Raw genomic sequence first — 17,543 nt, 5'->3', positions numbered from 1 at the left:
GATTTCATTGTAGTCTGGCTCCCTTAAACTTTAAATGTAGATGATCTTTCTTTGACATTTTAAATTGACATGTAATCCCACCTCTTCCATTGATTTTTACCAAGCTTCACTTTACAAATATAATCAGTCTATTTGGAAACCCCAGACATAACAGCTAACACTTCTACAGAAGATTTCATGATTACATCTTGAGTAATTATAAAAACAGAAAAGTTAAGTGGGAGTCAGGGAAATGCAAAATCACATCGTATCACAAGTATTAATTGTATTTTTCAGACTCAGAAAATTATGTGTCATTTTTGATGGTGATGAATGTAATTGTGTTTGCCACTGCAACCAATGTTTACATTTCCTGTCCTGGGTGTTTCAGATTGTTAGATTTGTTGACATAAGTTTTACTTTCAGCTCCACACAAGCTTTTTACCTCACAATGGGCTTTGTGCTCAAATAAATATGTTTGAGGTACTAACATGTAATTCCAAACTCTGTAACAGCCATCTCGGAAAAGTTAATTGCTACAAAAAACAGAAATTTTTCCATAAAATGTTATAATATGTCATGATTGTTGTGTATGCATACAGAACACCACATTATAGTGTAAATTCATGATGGTGCAATGTGACTTTTGACTACAGTTGGGCCTGTCTTGACTCTTGATCAAAAAATCTTATATTGGTAAAATTATACACTTTATTCAACCTAACTTTCATCATGGGAGGTGCTTGCCAAAATTATTTTTTAAAATCTATATGGGGTGCACAGGTGAGGTGCATGAATGTAAATCTGATCTGGGTCCACATGCAGGATGAGGTATGACACGTGGGTGCAGGTGGTTATTAGTGTACATTTTGGGGGGTTTTGTCCTCTCCTGAAAGTGATAGAAAACCAAACAAAATAAAGAAATAAAAAAAAAAAAAACGTTTTTTTAAGGATTCTGAATTTCTTTTGGTGTCACCCTCCTCTTGTGTTTATTTATTTAATTATGAACAGTATAGGACTCCATACTTGTGATCTTGTTACAGGCTGAACATGTGACTGCTCTGGATTGGTGGATATTTCTTAAAAGAGGCATTAATCCTGTCTGCAGGACAGGCGCGCCTCATGATGCTGAACTCAAGCAAGAGTTGAAATATTTGTAGCCTTAATTATTTGTAAATATATTCATCAATTCTGGCTCTGTTAACCTTTGTGCATCCCGCAAACAGGGGAGGTGAAACAATCATTTAAAAGTCAAGTGACAAAACACTTGTTTAATTTGTTACCTTGACAACCGTGCAGCATCATTTAGCTATTCCTTTGTCTGCGCGTTCCTGTCTTTCCAAAAGGATCAGGAAGAGACACACGAATCCCAGTAAGAGTTCAGTGTAAATCGTCTCATCTGCTGTGGGGAGAATTTCGTTGTAAATTGATGTGAACCTAAAGACAGCTCCTGGTTTGGCCACTTCCCAGGACTCTGGTTCAGCTGCGCGCAGCGTGCCGTTCATGCAGAGAGAGCGCACGTCTCATCCGTGTCTTCCTCCTCCTCTCCCTCATTGTCAGCAGGATGGATCTGCCCCGCTAGCTGCTCAGAAGTCTCACTTCAGCAGCTGGCAAGTTGGCTTTTCGTTTTCAACGGAGATCTGGGAGAATCTTTTTTTTTCTCCTTTTTGCATACCTACGCATCAACTTAATCGCAAGTCTGCAAAATGAAAGCTTCAGGACTACATCCAGCCGTAATGCTCCTTTTGTGCTTCATCTCCTCCGCTGCGTGCACTTCGTTGGGTTTCACCGAGGAGCCTTTCGAGAGAGCTGGGAAAGCGGACGGCTACTGTAGTCGGATCCTCCGGGCTCAGAGCAATAGGAAGGAGAGCAACAACGAGTTTCGCCTCCGCGTGGAAGGAGATCCGGACAGCTACCAGCCGGGGAGCACATACAGAGGTCGGTGTTTGCCTTCTGCGCATTTTTACTCAACACAAACTCGACCAACACAAAACTTTAGGCTACTACGCAGATGACTTTCAGCACACTACAAAAATCAGTGTTTGGGCACTTCAGTTTTGCTTCCAAACACTTAAAAATGACTAAATCAAATCACTTAAATAAAACGTTTCTTTGTATTTCCACTATTGTTTTTCTTTAAGATGAATTTCTCAATAAATTTAGAGATTTTTCTCAAGAAAAGTCTATTCATAAAATACACAAAACGGTAATATTTGAATTAACCATATTTCTTTTTCTCTTAAAAGCACATGAACATGTGCCATTTGATCTCCTCTGTGACTCTAATGATCAAGACAGAATCTGAAATGGAATTATTTTTTATTTTATTTTTTTGAAGTGCTGCTTCTGGTCAAAGGACACATTGATTCAATACAAGCAATGCATCTTCTTTGTGCCTTTTTTTCCAGTAAGAATTTCACACTTGGACAAATAGAATTTTTCTAAAGGACAATATATGAAAATTCAAACCCAATGGGTTGAAGTTAGAAGTCTGTGGAATATTAAAGTAAGCCATCCTGAAAGGTCTGAATACACTGTTCTGCTTTTAAATGTCAGGCACCTCTACAGCTTACTCTTACTAAGTCAATTTTAGTGTCTACGTTAGTTTTTGCATTTTTATTTTATATATTATTATCATTATCGTTATTATTTTTTGTCAATATGGAGATGAAAAGGCTTTCCTGTTTGTTTTGCATCTAGTGAATGTGATTGCATCCAGTCCCTCTTACTTCAGAGGATTCACTCTCATTGCCCTGAAAGAGGGTGCAGGAGGAGACAAGGATGATGACTACGCTGGAAATTTCCGGGTAAGGCAGTGTCACAGGTAGAACTTGGCATATCATTTTAAGAGAGTAAGCTAATCTATACATTTAGATTGGAGACGGCCACAGAACATCTGAGCATCTGCGCCTGACTGTAATACCGATACGGTCCTTTCTCTGGATCCTAACACAAGCGCTAACTATTATTGTTTTAACCTAACCTCCTGCAATAAAAGTTGATGGATCTTCAATCTTCAAGTCGCCCTTTCCTCTCACCATTTGATCTTCATACATTTAGAGTTTTCAAGACAGAAATTCTCAAGCCGGAATGCATTGTGTGAAATTGAATTTGTGTAGACTGATTAGAATTTTATACAACCCAAGTACTAAAGGAGAGGAGGGAAAGATCGGAGAAAGGCCAAGAGTTCAGAAGGAGAAAAAAAGCAGGCAAATGACGCTGGTTCTGCCACAGTATGCTAATGTGATCATGAACAAATCTGTTTGGCTTTTGTCATTAATGCAGAGTGAGATGTGGAGTATTAAAGAAAAGGTTTTATGCTAAACTGTGTAAGTTAAAGGATTCACATTTTTTTATTTAATCTTGGCTAAGGATCAGTTTTGAGAAGTTGTTCTGCTTAAAGGGAGACTGTTGATGTGTTTTATTTTTTTGGCTTGTGTTCATCATTCATAAGATCTATAAAAGGATCTTTACTGTGTTAGTGTGACAAAAATCACTAACCTTCACATTGACCGTGATATCATCATTTGCTTAAGTGTGGTAAATACGGGAAAGGTATGATATGCTAAATGAATAAAAAAACACACTTTAAAGTATATGTTTAAATATTTCCTCTAGTTCTTTTTAGTGGCTGGTCTATTTAAGGTTTGTCACAGCAAATCAATTGCCCCCATCCAACCCTATTTTCTACGTCCTTCTCACTCACTCCAACAACCCCCACCCCCTCCTTCATTACATTCATGAATGGCCTCTTTGGTATTTCTCCTTTTTTGACACTCCATCATCAGCATCCTTTTACCAACAAAATCACTATCCCTCCTCTCAATGTGTCCAAACCATCCTAATCTGGCTTTCTTACATTAATTTTCAAAATGTCTAACATGAGCTGTTCCTCTGATGCATTTCTCATTTCTGATCTTATCCACCCTTTTCACTTCTAAGAGAACTTCAACACCCATTCCAAGCTGCCTGTAAAAGCTTCTTCACTCCCTATTTACTTACCGTACTATTAGACCAAAAGTCCTCCACCTTTCTTCATCTCTGCTCCCTGTCAGCTGACCTTTTAATTTGAGTAATTCTCATTTACACACAGATCTCTGTCCTTTTGAAGCAGATCTTCATTTCAAGATAAAAAAACCTCAGCCTCTCCAGATGTTCCTCCACTTCCTCCCTGTTCTTACTACATATGAAAACATCATCTGCAAAAATTGTAGTCCTCATAGACTGCCGTCTAGCCTCACCTGTCAGTCTGCTCATTCCTATCCCTTTTTTTGTTAAGCCCTTCCTTTTAACACACATCTGAAATTTTTGATTACACTTCCAAAGCCCTTGATCTACTTTTCCTCATTCCAAATGTCACACTAAGTACGTTTCTGTCATTCTAGTTGATCATTGTAGGTCTTCAGTCATCTTGAAGGACCTCCTGATGGCAACTTTTCCGTTAAAGTTGAATTGAAAGTTGTCATACTAGTCAGGTAAAACAGCCACTGCTATTTGAGGCCATGACATTTTAAGTTTGCTTTAAGTAATTAGGGGAACTGAATTATTGATCTGATTTAACTTGTATCCCCCCTTTCTTTCACTTCCTGTTTTTGCAGTTATCAATAGATGCCAAATGGTATTGTGTTACCTGTACCTGTAAATGTGTTATGATCATGACGTTGGATCAAGTCTAACCTAATTTAAGATATACATTAGGATAGACAAAATATAGTACCAGTATGGAGCAGTAAATTATTTTAGTTTACCATAAGCTCCATTTGCATGCGTATACACTGACCAAGAATGTTTTCAGCTTCCAAGAATTGTGTACAGATCCTTGCAACATGGGGCCGTGCATTATCATGCTGCAACATGAGGTGATGTTGTTGGATGTACGGCACAACAATGGGCCCCAAGATCTCGTCACGGTATCTCTGTGCATTCAAAATGCCATCAATGAAATACACCTGTGTTCTTCGCCTATAACATACACCTGCCCATACCATAACCCCACCACCACCATGGGCTACTCGAACCACAACATTGACATCAGGAAACCGCTCACCCACATGACGCCACACACGCTGTCTGCCATCTGCCCTGAACAGTGTAAACCGGGATTCATCCGTGAAGAGAACACCTCTACAACGTGCCAGACGCCATCGCATGTGAGCATTTGCCCACTCAAGTTGGTTACGACGACAAACTGGAGTGAGGTCAAGACCTCGATGAGGATGACGAGCATGCGGATGAGCTTCCCTGAGACGGTTTCTGACAGTTTGTGCAGACATTCTGTGGTTATGCAAACCGATTGTTTCAGCAGCTGTCCGAGTGGCTGGTCTCAGACAATCTTGGAGGTGGACATGCTGGATGTGGAGGTCTTGGGCTGGTGTGGTTACACGTGGTCTGCGGTTGTGAGGCCGGTTGGATGTGCTGCCAAATTCTCGGAAACGCCTTTGGAGACGGCTTATGGTGGAGAAATGGACATTCAATTCCCTAGCAACAGCTCTGGTGGACATTCCTGCTATCAGCATGCCAATTGCACGCTCCCTCAAAACTTGTGACATCTGTGGCATGGTGCTGTGTGATACAACTGAAGATTTCAGAGTGGCCTTTTCTTGTGGCCAGTCTAAGGCACACCTGTGCAATAATCATGCTGTCTAATCAGCATCTTGATATGGCACACCTGCGAGGTGGGATGGATTGTCTTGGCAAAGGAGAAGTGCTCACTATCACAGATTTGTGAAAATATTTCAGAGAACTGGTTATTTTGTGTATGTGGAAAATGTTTCACATCTTTGAGTTCATATCATAAAAAATGGGAGCAATAACAAAAGTGTTCCGTTTATATTTTTGGTCAGTGTATATATCTATATATATGCATTTATTTATTTATTTTCTGTTGTTTAGCAGATGATTTTATCCAAAGTGATAAGTGTCATACAGTTTAAAAATGAGTAAAACAGAACAGGTGCCAATCTTTTCGGGAATTTACAAGATGTATTGCTATGAAAAGAGCATTTGCTGCAGTTCAGGGGAAAGTTTGGAGAGTTTCAGGCGAATCTCATTAGAGTCACAGTCAAGCTGAGATATTTTCTGTGAAAACTAGCCCTGAACATGCAAGAACATTGAGAAGCTGAGCATTTTTTTTTGTTCTGTGTAAAAATCACTTTTGTGTACTAAGATGAATGACACATTTCAATGTCATTTGTTGTTATGTGACACAAGCATTCAGTGTACTTGTTAGCCACATGGTGATATGATGCATTACTATGCAGTGCTCACACGCCTGTGCACAAACTTAGAAAAATGTATGAGAACGAACAGAGCTCAGACCCTTTATCTAACATTCATGGACACATTATTTATGCACCTAATTGAAGTTTGTGTTTGTTATGTTGCAGCTTGTTAAGATGACAAATTTTCCCTTTATAGAGTCATCATACTATGACTGTTTTTGGCCCTAGTTTTAGGAGGAATTCTGTGCATTAAAGTAATTAAAAGAAAGGATGACAAAGGATATCCCTGCCAGAGTCGAGTTCTCCTTGGAAACAAATCAGATTTACTATTGCAATGCCAACCGAGCTTGTGCTCTGTTTGTTCGAGGATTAAAAAGCCCCCAATAGCAGCCATGTATCCCACACTCCCAGAGCTTCCCACAGAAGATATCTTAAGGTGAACAGTCATTAGGCCTCCCAGAGTCCACACAACACATATGGACTTGATGTGCAAATGTCCGACATCCATTGAGATTCTAGTAAGGTTTAAAAGCTGGTTTGCATTTCCAGGACAACCTGTACGGTCACTCATTTGGAATCTTGCAGAACTGATTTAAAGTCATTTTCCATTATGTCGCTGAGCTTCTTCCACTCAATCTTTTCATTTTTGACAGCAAAACCCAGTTGTACAGGACAACCAACCCTATAGACCTAACTTTTTTCATTTGTAGTGCCCACTAAATTTTGGGATTGCTGCCCAGTGGGCACCAATAGTATTGTAACCACAGCTGTGGTCAGTCCCCAAGGCCCACTCCACTGAGATTCAATGTCCTCCATTGTTGGTTGGTAAAAATCTGTCAAACAAGGTAATTTGTCACATGTTCCCAGCAGACCCTCTCTACACATTTGGGTGTACCAGCTCATTTCTACATTTCCCCTTGCCATGTGATCCAACACAAAAATTTGAGAACACTAGAGGGAATAGAGTCAAACCTCTTTTTAGAATCATGGTTCCAGACCCAAAGCTGTAAGTTGAGGCAAGTCCAACTGTATCTAGTTGGTAGCCCTCAACCTTGTGCCACAACTGTTAAAGAGTTGTCCAAAGAGCCAGTTGTGGCAGCTAAGGATAGGAATGCTTACCTTCCGCCACTGTTCAATCCACAATGTCCCAAACCCTCACAGGCCTATGCTGCAGGGGATGAGCCTGCAGGAGAACAGGAAGCAGATTTGACAATATAGAACAACAGAAGACTGGATAAGGAAGTCTAAAGAGTTTCAGTTTCTGCTCCAACATTTCGACAGTAGGTTCAAAAGAAACATAAATAACATAAATGTGGTCCAATTGCATGAGGATGTTTTTTGGCAAACTTCAAGCACCAACTAAGGAGCTTTCAAACACCACTGTGTTCCTCTTTATTTTTTATATAACAATATAAATGGACCCATTAAAAAATGATTAAAAAGAAAAAAAGTGTAAAGTTGGAAGATAGTGAAAAGGGGACATTTTACAGACAACTTTTAAAAGTTTCATTTTTCAAATGAAAAATTCCACAGGGAATCTCATGTGTTTCTGAAGCCAGGAGATTCTCAAAAAATATTCCAATATCTATTATAAACCCATACAGCAAACATTAAAGTAAAGTGAAATGTAGCATTTTGCTATAAGGAAAATAAATTGTTTACAAAATAACAGTCGTGTCTAAAGGCCTGCAATTTTTCTGGTAAATTTGTTTTCTGATTCAACTTCTGAATGTTTAACATGAATCACTTAAAAGTCCAGAACAACTTTAGTCAATATATGAGCGTGCAAATGCACTGAACTGCAGAGATTCTGCCAGCAGCCTTTTCAAAGCATGGATCTTGTCACTTGTTCTGCAGAAAGCATTAACATGATATTAAATGCATTCTACCACAGTGTAAAGGGAGAACTGTCATTCACTCATTCATGTGTCACATTCAAGCCTCGGTGTTTGCAGAGAGTGTGACCAAACTAGTGGAATGACGATTAAAACATTGCAGAAATCTCCAGGGAAAAATGACGATTTGACAGAAATATTTTGATGAGTTTATCAAGTTTTTTAAAATTTATGAGTAGATTTTTCAAAAGAGGATGCTCTGTTAGTGTCATATCCTTTTGTCTAACAGTGTACCGTGTCCTTGGTTCAACAGATGTGGCAGAGAGATGCTTTTTTGGATGCAACCTAGTTGTTTTAGAATTTATTTACTGGATCAAGTAGTTCATTCAGCTTCATCCACTCATAGGACTCTTTTCTGCATTAGCAATGCTTAACAGTTCTGATCAGTCACACGACAACTTCCACTCAAAAGATGGGAAAAAGTTCTCTCCACAAGATAATTCAAAACAAGCTGCTAAAATTCACCTACTGGGGGTGGAAGAAAGAAATAAATGGTTTTTTTTTCAGCATTGAGAAAACACATTTACACTCTCATATTAACAACCTTTTAAACAACCTAGCCCCCATTTTTTGTGTCATTGCGCCTTTTAAACATGTCAGAGGAAGTAAGGCGTGCTGTGGAATTATTTTTTTGGCACTGAACCTTTTAAAGGTGTTGTGTTTTTATCTTATTTGTAATACAATTCTTTTTGTTTTTCATCTGTGCAAGGTCATTTGTACTGAACTCAACAACTTATTTTCATTTAAATATTTTTATTTAAAATTCCTATGCAACAAAACTAATCCCATGTGCATTTCTTCCTTGATGACAGTTTAAGTGTCACACCCTTTACACTTGTCATTCACCGTGTACGCTTGTTTTTAATCACAGCTAAATGAAATTTTTTTATGATGTCCAAAGGATTGTTTCCTCACTCTTTCATACTTTAAGATGGTACTGGCCACCAGGGTTGAACACATTTCCTTTTAAGCTGTAAAGTATTGTAGATTTGGTCATTATATCTAAATAAAATACAGTTTTCTAAATCATGGTGACATTGCTTCACATCAAAATGGGTGTTGAGGGCACAAAGAATGATAGATGAAACACACAGATGTATGGCCATAACCTTTTAGATGTTAGAATCAAGGAAATTGAGCCTATCTTTGATTATACTCCTGTCAGGTTCTCAGAACCTGAAGGGCTCTTTGAAAGCTGTGTATGATCACCTGGCTTATTGGAGGGAATGTGTGATAGAGCAGAGTAAATGAACGGCTATCCAGAGATTTTTCTCCATCATTGACTGCTTAGTCAGTCTATCATCATCTTCTTATGTGTGCAGACACACTATGCCGCCACCCAAAAAGGAAGAAAAGCACCCCATACAGCCCTAATGTACAGAAAAAAAGAAAATAATAAACTCCCACAGGGGACATCAGGGTTTAACATAAAGCTCATTTGAAATCTACTGGTGTACCCCCATCTTCCTTGTTTCAGGACTGCTCTGACTTGGTTAAACACTTGGCTCTCTTGGGAGGTCAGCTTGCCACTATGTATGTGTGTTGGGCAAGAGTGTAAAACAGGAGGGCATGCTGCTGATGGCAGACTGGATCTGAAAGGTAGAATCCTAAATAGTTAATATACAAAATATTTCATAAAATCTTGAATCTTGTAGAATTTTGCTTAAATCTCAGGAGACTTGAAGTCCAATCAAGTCAATTGAAGATACCTGCGTGAAGCCATGGGGACATGGATGGAGAAGAAAATAAGTTCCGTGCACGTGCACTGTGGCTGCCAAGCTCCCCCTTTCTCCCTCTTTGGCTTTAACACACAGATGCACACACTCAAAGACTTTTAAAGAGAGCTCATTCATAAGATGGCTTGGCAAAAGAAGCTCTCCGCTGACAGCTTCATGGAGTGAGAAATGCCTTGTCCTTGTTGCCCTGATGTCACTTCCCATCAGACAGATTCTTGTTCTTTGGGCAGCTAGAATTTGCTCTCTGGTTGGGCTCCTTCATCCAGTCGGTTTAACTCATTTTCTGTCTGGTTAAAATCAATGACACGGTGAAGACTATCTCAGAGGTGCAGCTCAGTACATACAGTATCACATATTTTGAGACCCCAGTCTCAAAATAATAGGCTAAATAATGGTGCAGATCTACAATTTGTTTTTATATTTTATCTAAAAAAATTAAATTCTAAATAAATAATTTAAAGGATATAAATGAATGCGCCCTTCAAAAGATGTTTTTGCAGTTTTCTTAGGCTTCTCCAGCATTGAAGAGAGGCTGTGAGATCTTTGTGGCATGCTGTCAGAATATTATCACAAATGGTTTGACACTGACATTTATTTGCTGATAAGGTATGAAAGAGTGCAATCAACCTGAGTTTTGGTTTGAAGTAAGAATGGTTTGAGCCCTACAGTGAGAAAGGAAATAATTGTTGATGGATGAAGGTAAATAACCTGTAGGTGCTAAAAACTTAGTTGAGAGCACTTATATGCATAATAAACTGTTTTTTTTAAACTTGCTTTGCAGATAATCGATGAGGATGAGACACAGTTTATGACCAACTGTCCTCATGCAGTGACAGAGAGCACTCCTCGCCGGCGAAACAACATTCAAGTTTTTTGGACAGCGCCCCCTACTGGCTCTGGATGCGTTCTTCTCAAGTATGTACATATGCTGAACCAATATGAAGGAAGTTCTCTTCCCAAACCTCAACCTCTACAGATACGCAACACTAACTAGTCCTTTACATCCTGAGGCCCTCAAATGGGTAAATGTGCAGGCTGTAAAGATATGAGATCCAAAGATTTTGTGAGAGATGTATGCCATAATTGTGATTATACCATGGCCCGGGTGAATACTCGATTCTGATTGGCTGCTGGGTGTGCATTAAAGAGTGTTATACCACAGGATAACCGCACGGTGAAAAAAGAAGTTCCAGTCACCTAGCTTAAATGTTTTGTATCACTATGCCGGCTTCTTTAAAACAACCTTTTGGTTCATCATCTGGACAAAAACAAGCGGTAAGAGGTGAACTTTCTATCTGAATCTGATCAGCATATATATATTTATCGCTTTATATTGCCGAATCATGACTACAGCGGTGGTGCCTTGTTACCATGACAAGGCGCAGCACCAGGTCACAAATAGTCTGCTTTTTCTGAAAAAAGCGGTACAAATCGGAAGAACACAAGAATTAAGGACTAAAAACTGGCTAATATTTATTTATTTTGTAAGGGACCATGGTATAAGAGGTTAATGGCCTTCGAAGTGTGCATTATCACTTTTTAACGCTCTTCGCGGAAGCAACCATTCTCCGCTTCGTGTCGCACGGTTCAGGATTCCACGGTGTGCAATAAAAAGTGAAAATGCATACTTCGTCGGCCGTTAACCCTTACTTAGTTTCACTTTTCTTTTTAAAACAGAAAGAGAACTTAAGTTCATGCTTATAGTTTACATTTTTATATGTAATTAGAAAATGATCAATGTGCAAATTCATTTTTTTTAAGTATAATTCTATTTCTTTTCCCTTTTGATCATTAAGCTATGAATGTGTTTTTATTTTTTTATTAGTCAGAGTTAAATTGTAAGCATGTAACCAGCACATGTCCATTCCATATAAGTAGTAAAAAGTGTTTATTTGGTTAAGCACGTTAAAATGCACAGTTTCAAACTCCTCTAGAAGAAATTATAAGTCATTTGTTACCTTTTATTGCCTTTATCTATTTTGAAAGCTCATCAACATTGAACCACTTTCCAGTTCTTAGTCCTCTGGGTCTGTGTGCTCAAACTGTAAAAGAAAATCATGACAGAGATTCTGTTATCTCCCCTGTTTCTTTTTCCAGGAAATAATGAGAGCATGGGGATATGGGACTTAATGATTAGACCTCACAGTGGCTTTAAATCAATGCATTATTTAGTGCTTGATGCTTTCTTTCTTTTTTGGTGTGGAGTATTACGACACAAAAGAGATGCTTAATAATGTTCCAACTATTGTAATTTATTTAAAAAGCTCTGACTCTGTAGTTTGTACTTCTTCTGTTTTGCTCTTATCTACCTGTTTTTTTTCCAAACTTTACTATTTCTTTTCCACGCCCCCCCCCCCCCCCCCCCCCCTTGCCTGCCTTTCTACTTTTGCATCTCCATCATCAGATCTATGTTCAACCTTCAACATAGAGTGGAGAAATAAATAGGCACATAAGATGAGCCTAACTTGGTAAGAGAGACTTGGAACTGAAAAACTTTGCTGTTGTAGCAGATGAGTCACAAAGAAGCACATAGATTTTCAAAGGGAATTGGTTGGAAAAAGTAAGCATAACTAAATTTGGATAATATAAATTTGTTCCCTGATCTTCGTTCTACAGAGTGTGATGGTAAAAATGTTAATGTTTTTTTTGAAAACATTATGGTGTTTTTATGTATTATTTTCAACAGGTTACACAGAGACTTTGTGTCTAGTCTGCATACAAGAACAGAGAAGTTCTGTTTTTAGTTGTTTTCTGTAAGGAAGGGAAAATTATTGCCACAGTAAATAGTTATTTTTAGTGTAACTTCATTTCCCATTTGTTTTTGTTGTGAATCTCTCTCGCTGTAACTGGTGTCTGTTGCATAATTAAAGGAGGTTTTCTGTCTTTTAGATGGAAAGACCATGTTTGGTGGTTTGGCTTTTTCTAAAATTTGTCCATGATGACAGGGTCATGCAAGGATGCTCATTGAACCTCCTAAACTCAGACTTCTGGCTTTCAGAAGCGTACAATCTATTTTAAACCCTCTAGTGTCCTTCAGTCAAATCCAACAGTTTTCAGTAACATTTTGAGTTGCATTTAAAAGAAAAAGCCCCTACATAATTAACATTGTGTTTTTCTAACTGCCTGTGTAATTTTCAATTCTTGTAAAACAAATCATTTCAAGTTTTCCCCACTGAACGTTGTGTTAACCCTCTGTGCTGAGACATTTGGTGTCACAGTCAGATTGCTTTAGATGTGCCGTATTTTCCGGACTATAAGCCGCTATTTATGTCACCAACTTTCAAACCTGCGGCTTATCCAATGACGCGACTAATTTATGCTTTTATTTAACGGCCGCCAGGAGCGCTCCGGCAGCCTCAGAGGGTAGACTGCCTGCATAGTTCTATATCCAGCAACAAGCACGATGGTTTTGACACATGCACAAGCAGCCAAACAGCATGGACATGACTTCAGCTCTTAGACACTTAAGTCATGGTGCAATAAAAGAAACACCCATGCTCAGCCGCATCCCACAATCCTTTGGTGCCATTAGACCCAACGTGCACGTGACCGCCACTACAATATCACGCAGCTTTTAAGTTAAAAGCAATCATTAAAAGCAGTGTGAAAAAATCCACCATCACCAACGGGTTTGGAAAAGCCGGTCTGCTGTGTGCCAGAAGTTTCCTTCGCTGTTGTGGAAGGAAACTTCTGGCCCCACGCAGAGCTGCGTAGACCGCGCATAAGTCACTGCTGCTCTCTTTTACTGGTATGTTTTTTTAACCAACCCTGTCATTTTCACATTGCTGCCGTGTTACAGGCGGAAGGAGGGGAGAGCTGGTCTTGCGTTCCGCTGCAGCTCCCTGCTCCTTCTTAAACACGCACGCGGTTTCAGCACATATACATCATCAATCTACAACACAGTGTGGCGAACCGGGGGCTAGCCCCACCTTAAGCCCCTAAGACTCATGGGAAGTGGGGAATCTGAGTGTGAATTTCCACACCATAATTGAGGGAGCTGTTAGCTGAATTGAGGTCCATGCTGTTTGGCAGATGTGGGAGTGTTCAAATAATTAAGCTAAATCATTATTTACTCCTTCATCTCTGAGACTACTGTGGTTTCAAGCAAGTTAAGAAAAAAACAACAACTTAGCACTTAGTTCTACATTGCTAAGTTGTTACTTAGCACTGTACTTACCTTATGTAATGGTTCATATTTTTTTTCACTGAATAGGTTGTGATTAATACACACCCCATTTGAAAGAGAGCATTTACACAGTATACAATTTAGCTCAGTCTAATGTTGCAGTATCTTTAGTGAAACAGACCTAGGGCCTCATTTATAAAACTTTGCGTAGGATTTGCGTCAGAAGTGGTGTACGGATGAGACATAGGACGTGCGTACGCACAGAAATATTCGGATTTATAAAACCGTGCGCACGCACATCCTATGCATCTTTCCCTTAATAAATCACAACCGATTCTAAATGTAGCGCAGCTTTTGCGGCTTCATGACACGCCCATAGTTGCCTATAAATAGTCCGTGAAACGCCCACAAATGAATATTCATTGATTGCGAAACCATGGCAAACACCGAGAGGAAATTAAAAAAAACGTAACTTCACTCAATGTGAAGTAGAAGTTATCGTTGGCGAGGTGGAAAAGAGGAGGAAAGTGTTGTTTGGAGGGCACAGTGTGGGCATTACTAATGCCAAAAACGCACGTGAGTGGCAAACGGTGGCAGACGCCGTAAATGCTGTAGCCTCACAACCTCGGACTGTGGCCGAAATAAAAAAGAAATGGTCGGACATCAAAGTCGAGGCAAAAAAATGTCTGGCGCTGCATCGCCAGAGTGTGTCTGCTACGGGGGGGACACCGGAGCTCCCCGGAGCAATAATTGGGGAATCCCTTTTAAGTGGAGTGGTGATTGAGGCGCAGGGGGAACACCGACGCGCCAGATACACCGGGTGACACACACCCAAAAGCCCGCAGAGGTCCAACAGGACGGCTCGAGGAAGTCGGAACCGGCTCATTAGCCACTCGTCCTCGTTTGCCAGCAAGTCTTCTTGCTGTCTAAAGATGCGTTCACTCCGAATTCTTCCATTTGCCACATCTTCTAAGAGCGCAAGATCAGCCATTGTGCGTCATTACGCATTGTGATGGGGCATTTTATTTCCCTCCATTTAATTACATCTGACAAGCTACAGATGTCGGTAATAATCGACGTGGAAATGGGAAATTGTTCAGCGCAAATGTAATTTCTTGTTGCTTTCTGAATGGTTGAGACATACGCCATACATTGTTTATCAAAAAATAAAACAAACTAAAGGCATATGCATGAATACCATAATTCCGTAGCTTATGAAGAAATGTTTTACAATGAAAACAACTTTCCCCAGTGGACAATTAATATGTCCGTCTGTCTGTCTAATTGCACCTATATCTGCTCCGCCAGACGGACACATTAACGAGGATATCAGTTTTGTACATTATTTCGTTCTGTTAACGATATTATTTATGAGGATGAATTGCACAACATGCCAATATTGCAGAACATATTTCACTTTTCTATTTGCAAATATGTGTTCATTTGAATTTCTGTTGTAATTTTCGTTTGATTTTTTTTTTTGTTTGTTTCACTGCTGATCGATCAAACGGGTGTTCGTGTAGGCTGTTAATTGTAAGACTTGCTTTGTGAAGTTTTCATGTTATTTATGAGAGGCAGTATTGTCATTTTCATTTTCACGTGTTTCTTCCATCTGCCGACGGTGTCGCCGTTTCTCATTTCATCTGTTTTTGTGCGTACGCCTGGGTCAGAGTTTGCGTGAAGGACCGCACATTTCCACGTCAAGTTTGCTTTTTATAAATCTCAATTATTGCGTAGAGAGTGGCGTACGCCTTCTTTTGTGCGTACGCAACGTTTATAAATGAGGCCCCTGGGCTGCACAAAATATTTTTTCAAGCACATTTTATGGGAAATTCTTCAAAAAATGTTTATAGCAGAAGTGTGAATTTGCCATCTAAGATACTTCACTGACAGTTATCTACACATCCATTTGGAGCTCTATTTCAATTTCTTTGTCAGCAAAACTAAATATTTATTCAAATTACAGCATTGTTAAGGAACTTGTAGTTTTTGTCTTATCAAAAAATGCTTTTTTTGTGTTATTGTGCCAAAGATTTTATGCAGTTTGTCTCTGTAGCTTTGGAACTTTTTTTTAAAATGACTGGCAAAGAAAAACTTCAAGGGTTTAGCTTTTAAGCTTGCGATGTATGCTATTTTTATGTCTTCTTCCCTTCATTGTTACGACTGTGATTATTGATATTTAGCTTTAAAAACTGACCTTTGGTGTTTAAGATTAAATATTCATGTTGTTCGTCTTTTTTTCTCTTGTTTTTTTCATGCTTTAGTGAGAATTTCGGTAAAGAATGATACATAGTAGAATTATGTCATAAGTTACAGCAGAAGTTGCAATAGCAATTGATTCCGCCCAGGTTCAGTAATGAGCCTGACACACATACAGCATCTTTCAGGAGCTATATTCTAAAATTATTCTTACTGTTGTGGTTGGAAAATAGTAAAACTAAAGTGATTTAACTCATAGTTGCAAGTGAAGCAGGCAACAAAAGGAGATTTTCTCAATTTTGCCAAAGAAAGCAACAATATTATTTTTTTCTTTTCTTTTAAAACTCACTTCTTTCTGACTTCCACCTTCTTTTCCACCCAGATGATGATTGGAATCGTCTGTGGTGTGGATCGGGTGAGATATAGAATTTAAATTGGATGTTAAATAAGCATTACTCTGCCTGATTGTCTGGCCAACCCAGAAAAGTGGGCAAGCACTGAAGCAGTAAGGCAGTGAGCTCTTCTCTGTCAGGGAGATAGGGTATGGGAGAGCTGGGGAGATTGAATTATTGAATTAATATGTGTGCAATTAGAGATGTCCTAGTGAAATACCATAAATAAAATAAATAAGCATATGTGTGTGTAAACATTTTTTTTGTTGGCAATTTACAAAATGCAAAGTGAGCAAACAAAAGAAACATCAATCACTATTTGGTGTTGGTACTCTGCCTTAAAACTAGCATCAATTCTTGTAGGTATTCATGTAGTTGCACAAAGTCAGGGGTTTTGCAGGATTATAGTCAGGTTTATGATTGACCAATTTTGTCAATCAGGAGCTGATGATCATCGGTGTCACATGTAGGTTGGGCAATGCAGTGGTTGGGCAAAGAAACTAAGTGTAGCAGATGAGAAACACATCAAGCTAATTACCCTTTGAAATAGAAGATGTGTAGCAGTGCCATCATCTCAGAAATGGCAGAAACCAGTGGGACCCAGGCACATCCATTCACTGTCAAGGGAAGTCTGGCCAGAAGTTGGAGGAGTTGCTGCCAAAATTACACCCTTCCAACATGGAAATAATGCCAAGCGACTCCGGTATGCATTACAACACAAGAACTTGGTGCAGAGAAAAATGGCAGCAGGTGCTCTGGACTGATGGGTCTAAATTTGAACTATTTGGCTACAGCTGAAGACAATTTGTTTGTTAAGCAACAGTAAAGCATGGTCGATGGTTCTTGAACATTTGGAGCTGCATTTCTGCAAATAAAATCGGAGATCTGGTTAAGAATAATGGTATCTCAATGCTGAGAAATACAAACAAATACTTAACCAGAACTACTTCCACCAGGGAGGTGTATGATTTCCTCCAAGGTTATTTCTGTGGATG

At 39.2% G+C, this 17,543-nt stretch overlaps 1 protein-coding gene across 2 annotated transcripts in view; it reads left to right on the top strand.

The window, feature by feature from the left end:
- The first annotated feature begins 1,309 nt into the window (after positions 1–1,309).
- Positions 1,310–17,543, top strand: part of spon1a (spondin 1a) — a 70,792-nt gene continuing 54,558 nt past the window's right edge. The window contains exons 1-3 of one of the 2 annotated variants that reach the window (XM_023953516.2): positions 1,310–1,917; positions 2,680–2,786; positions 10,613–10,746. In XM_023953516.2, the coding sequence (XP_023809284.1) occupies positions 1,686–1,917; positions 2,680–2,786; positions 10,613–10,746 (473 nt within the window). In that variant the 5' untranslated portion in view covers positions 1,310–1,685. The remainder of the gene's footprint in view (positions 1,918–2,679; positions 2,787–10,612; positions 10,747–17,543) is intronic. The other variant, XM_023953515.2, reaches the window with a different exon arrangement.

The sequence above is a fragment of the Oryzias latipes genome, chromosome 3 (genome assembly GCF_053564925.1).
Source record: "Oryzias latipes strain Hd-rR chromosome 3, Olatipes_Hd-rR_3.1".
NCBI lineage: Eukaryota > Metazoa > Chordata > Actinopteri > Beloniformes > Adrianichthyidae > Oryzias > Oryzias latipes.
Note: the sequence above shows the minus strand (reverse complement) of the source record. Positions and strands in the feature narration are given on the sequence as shown.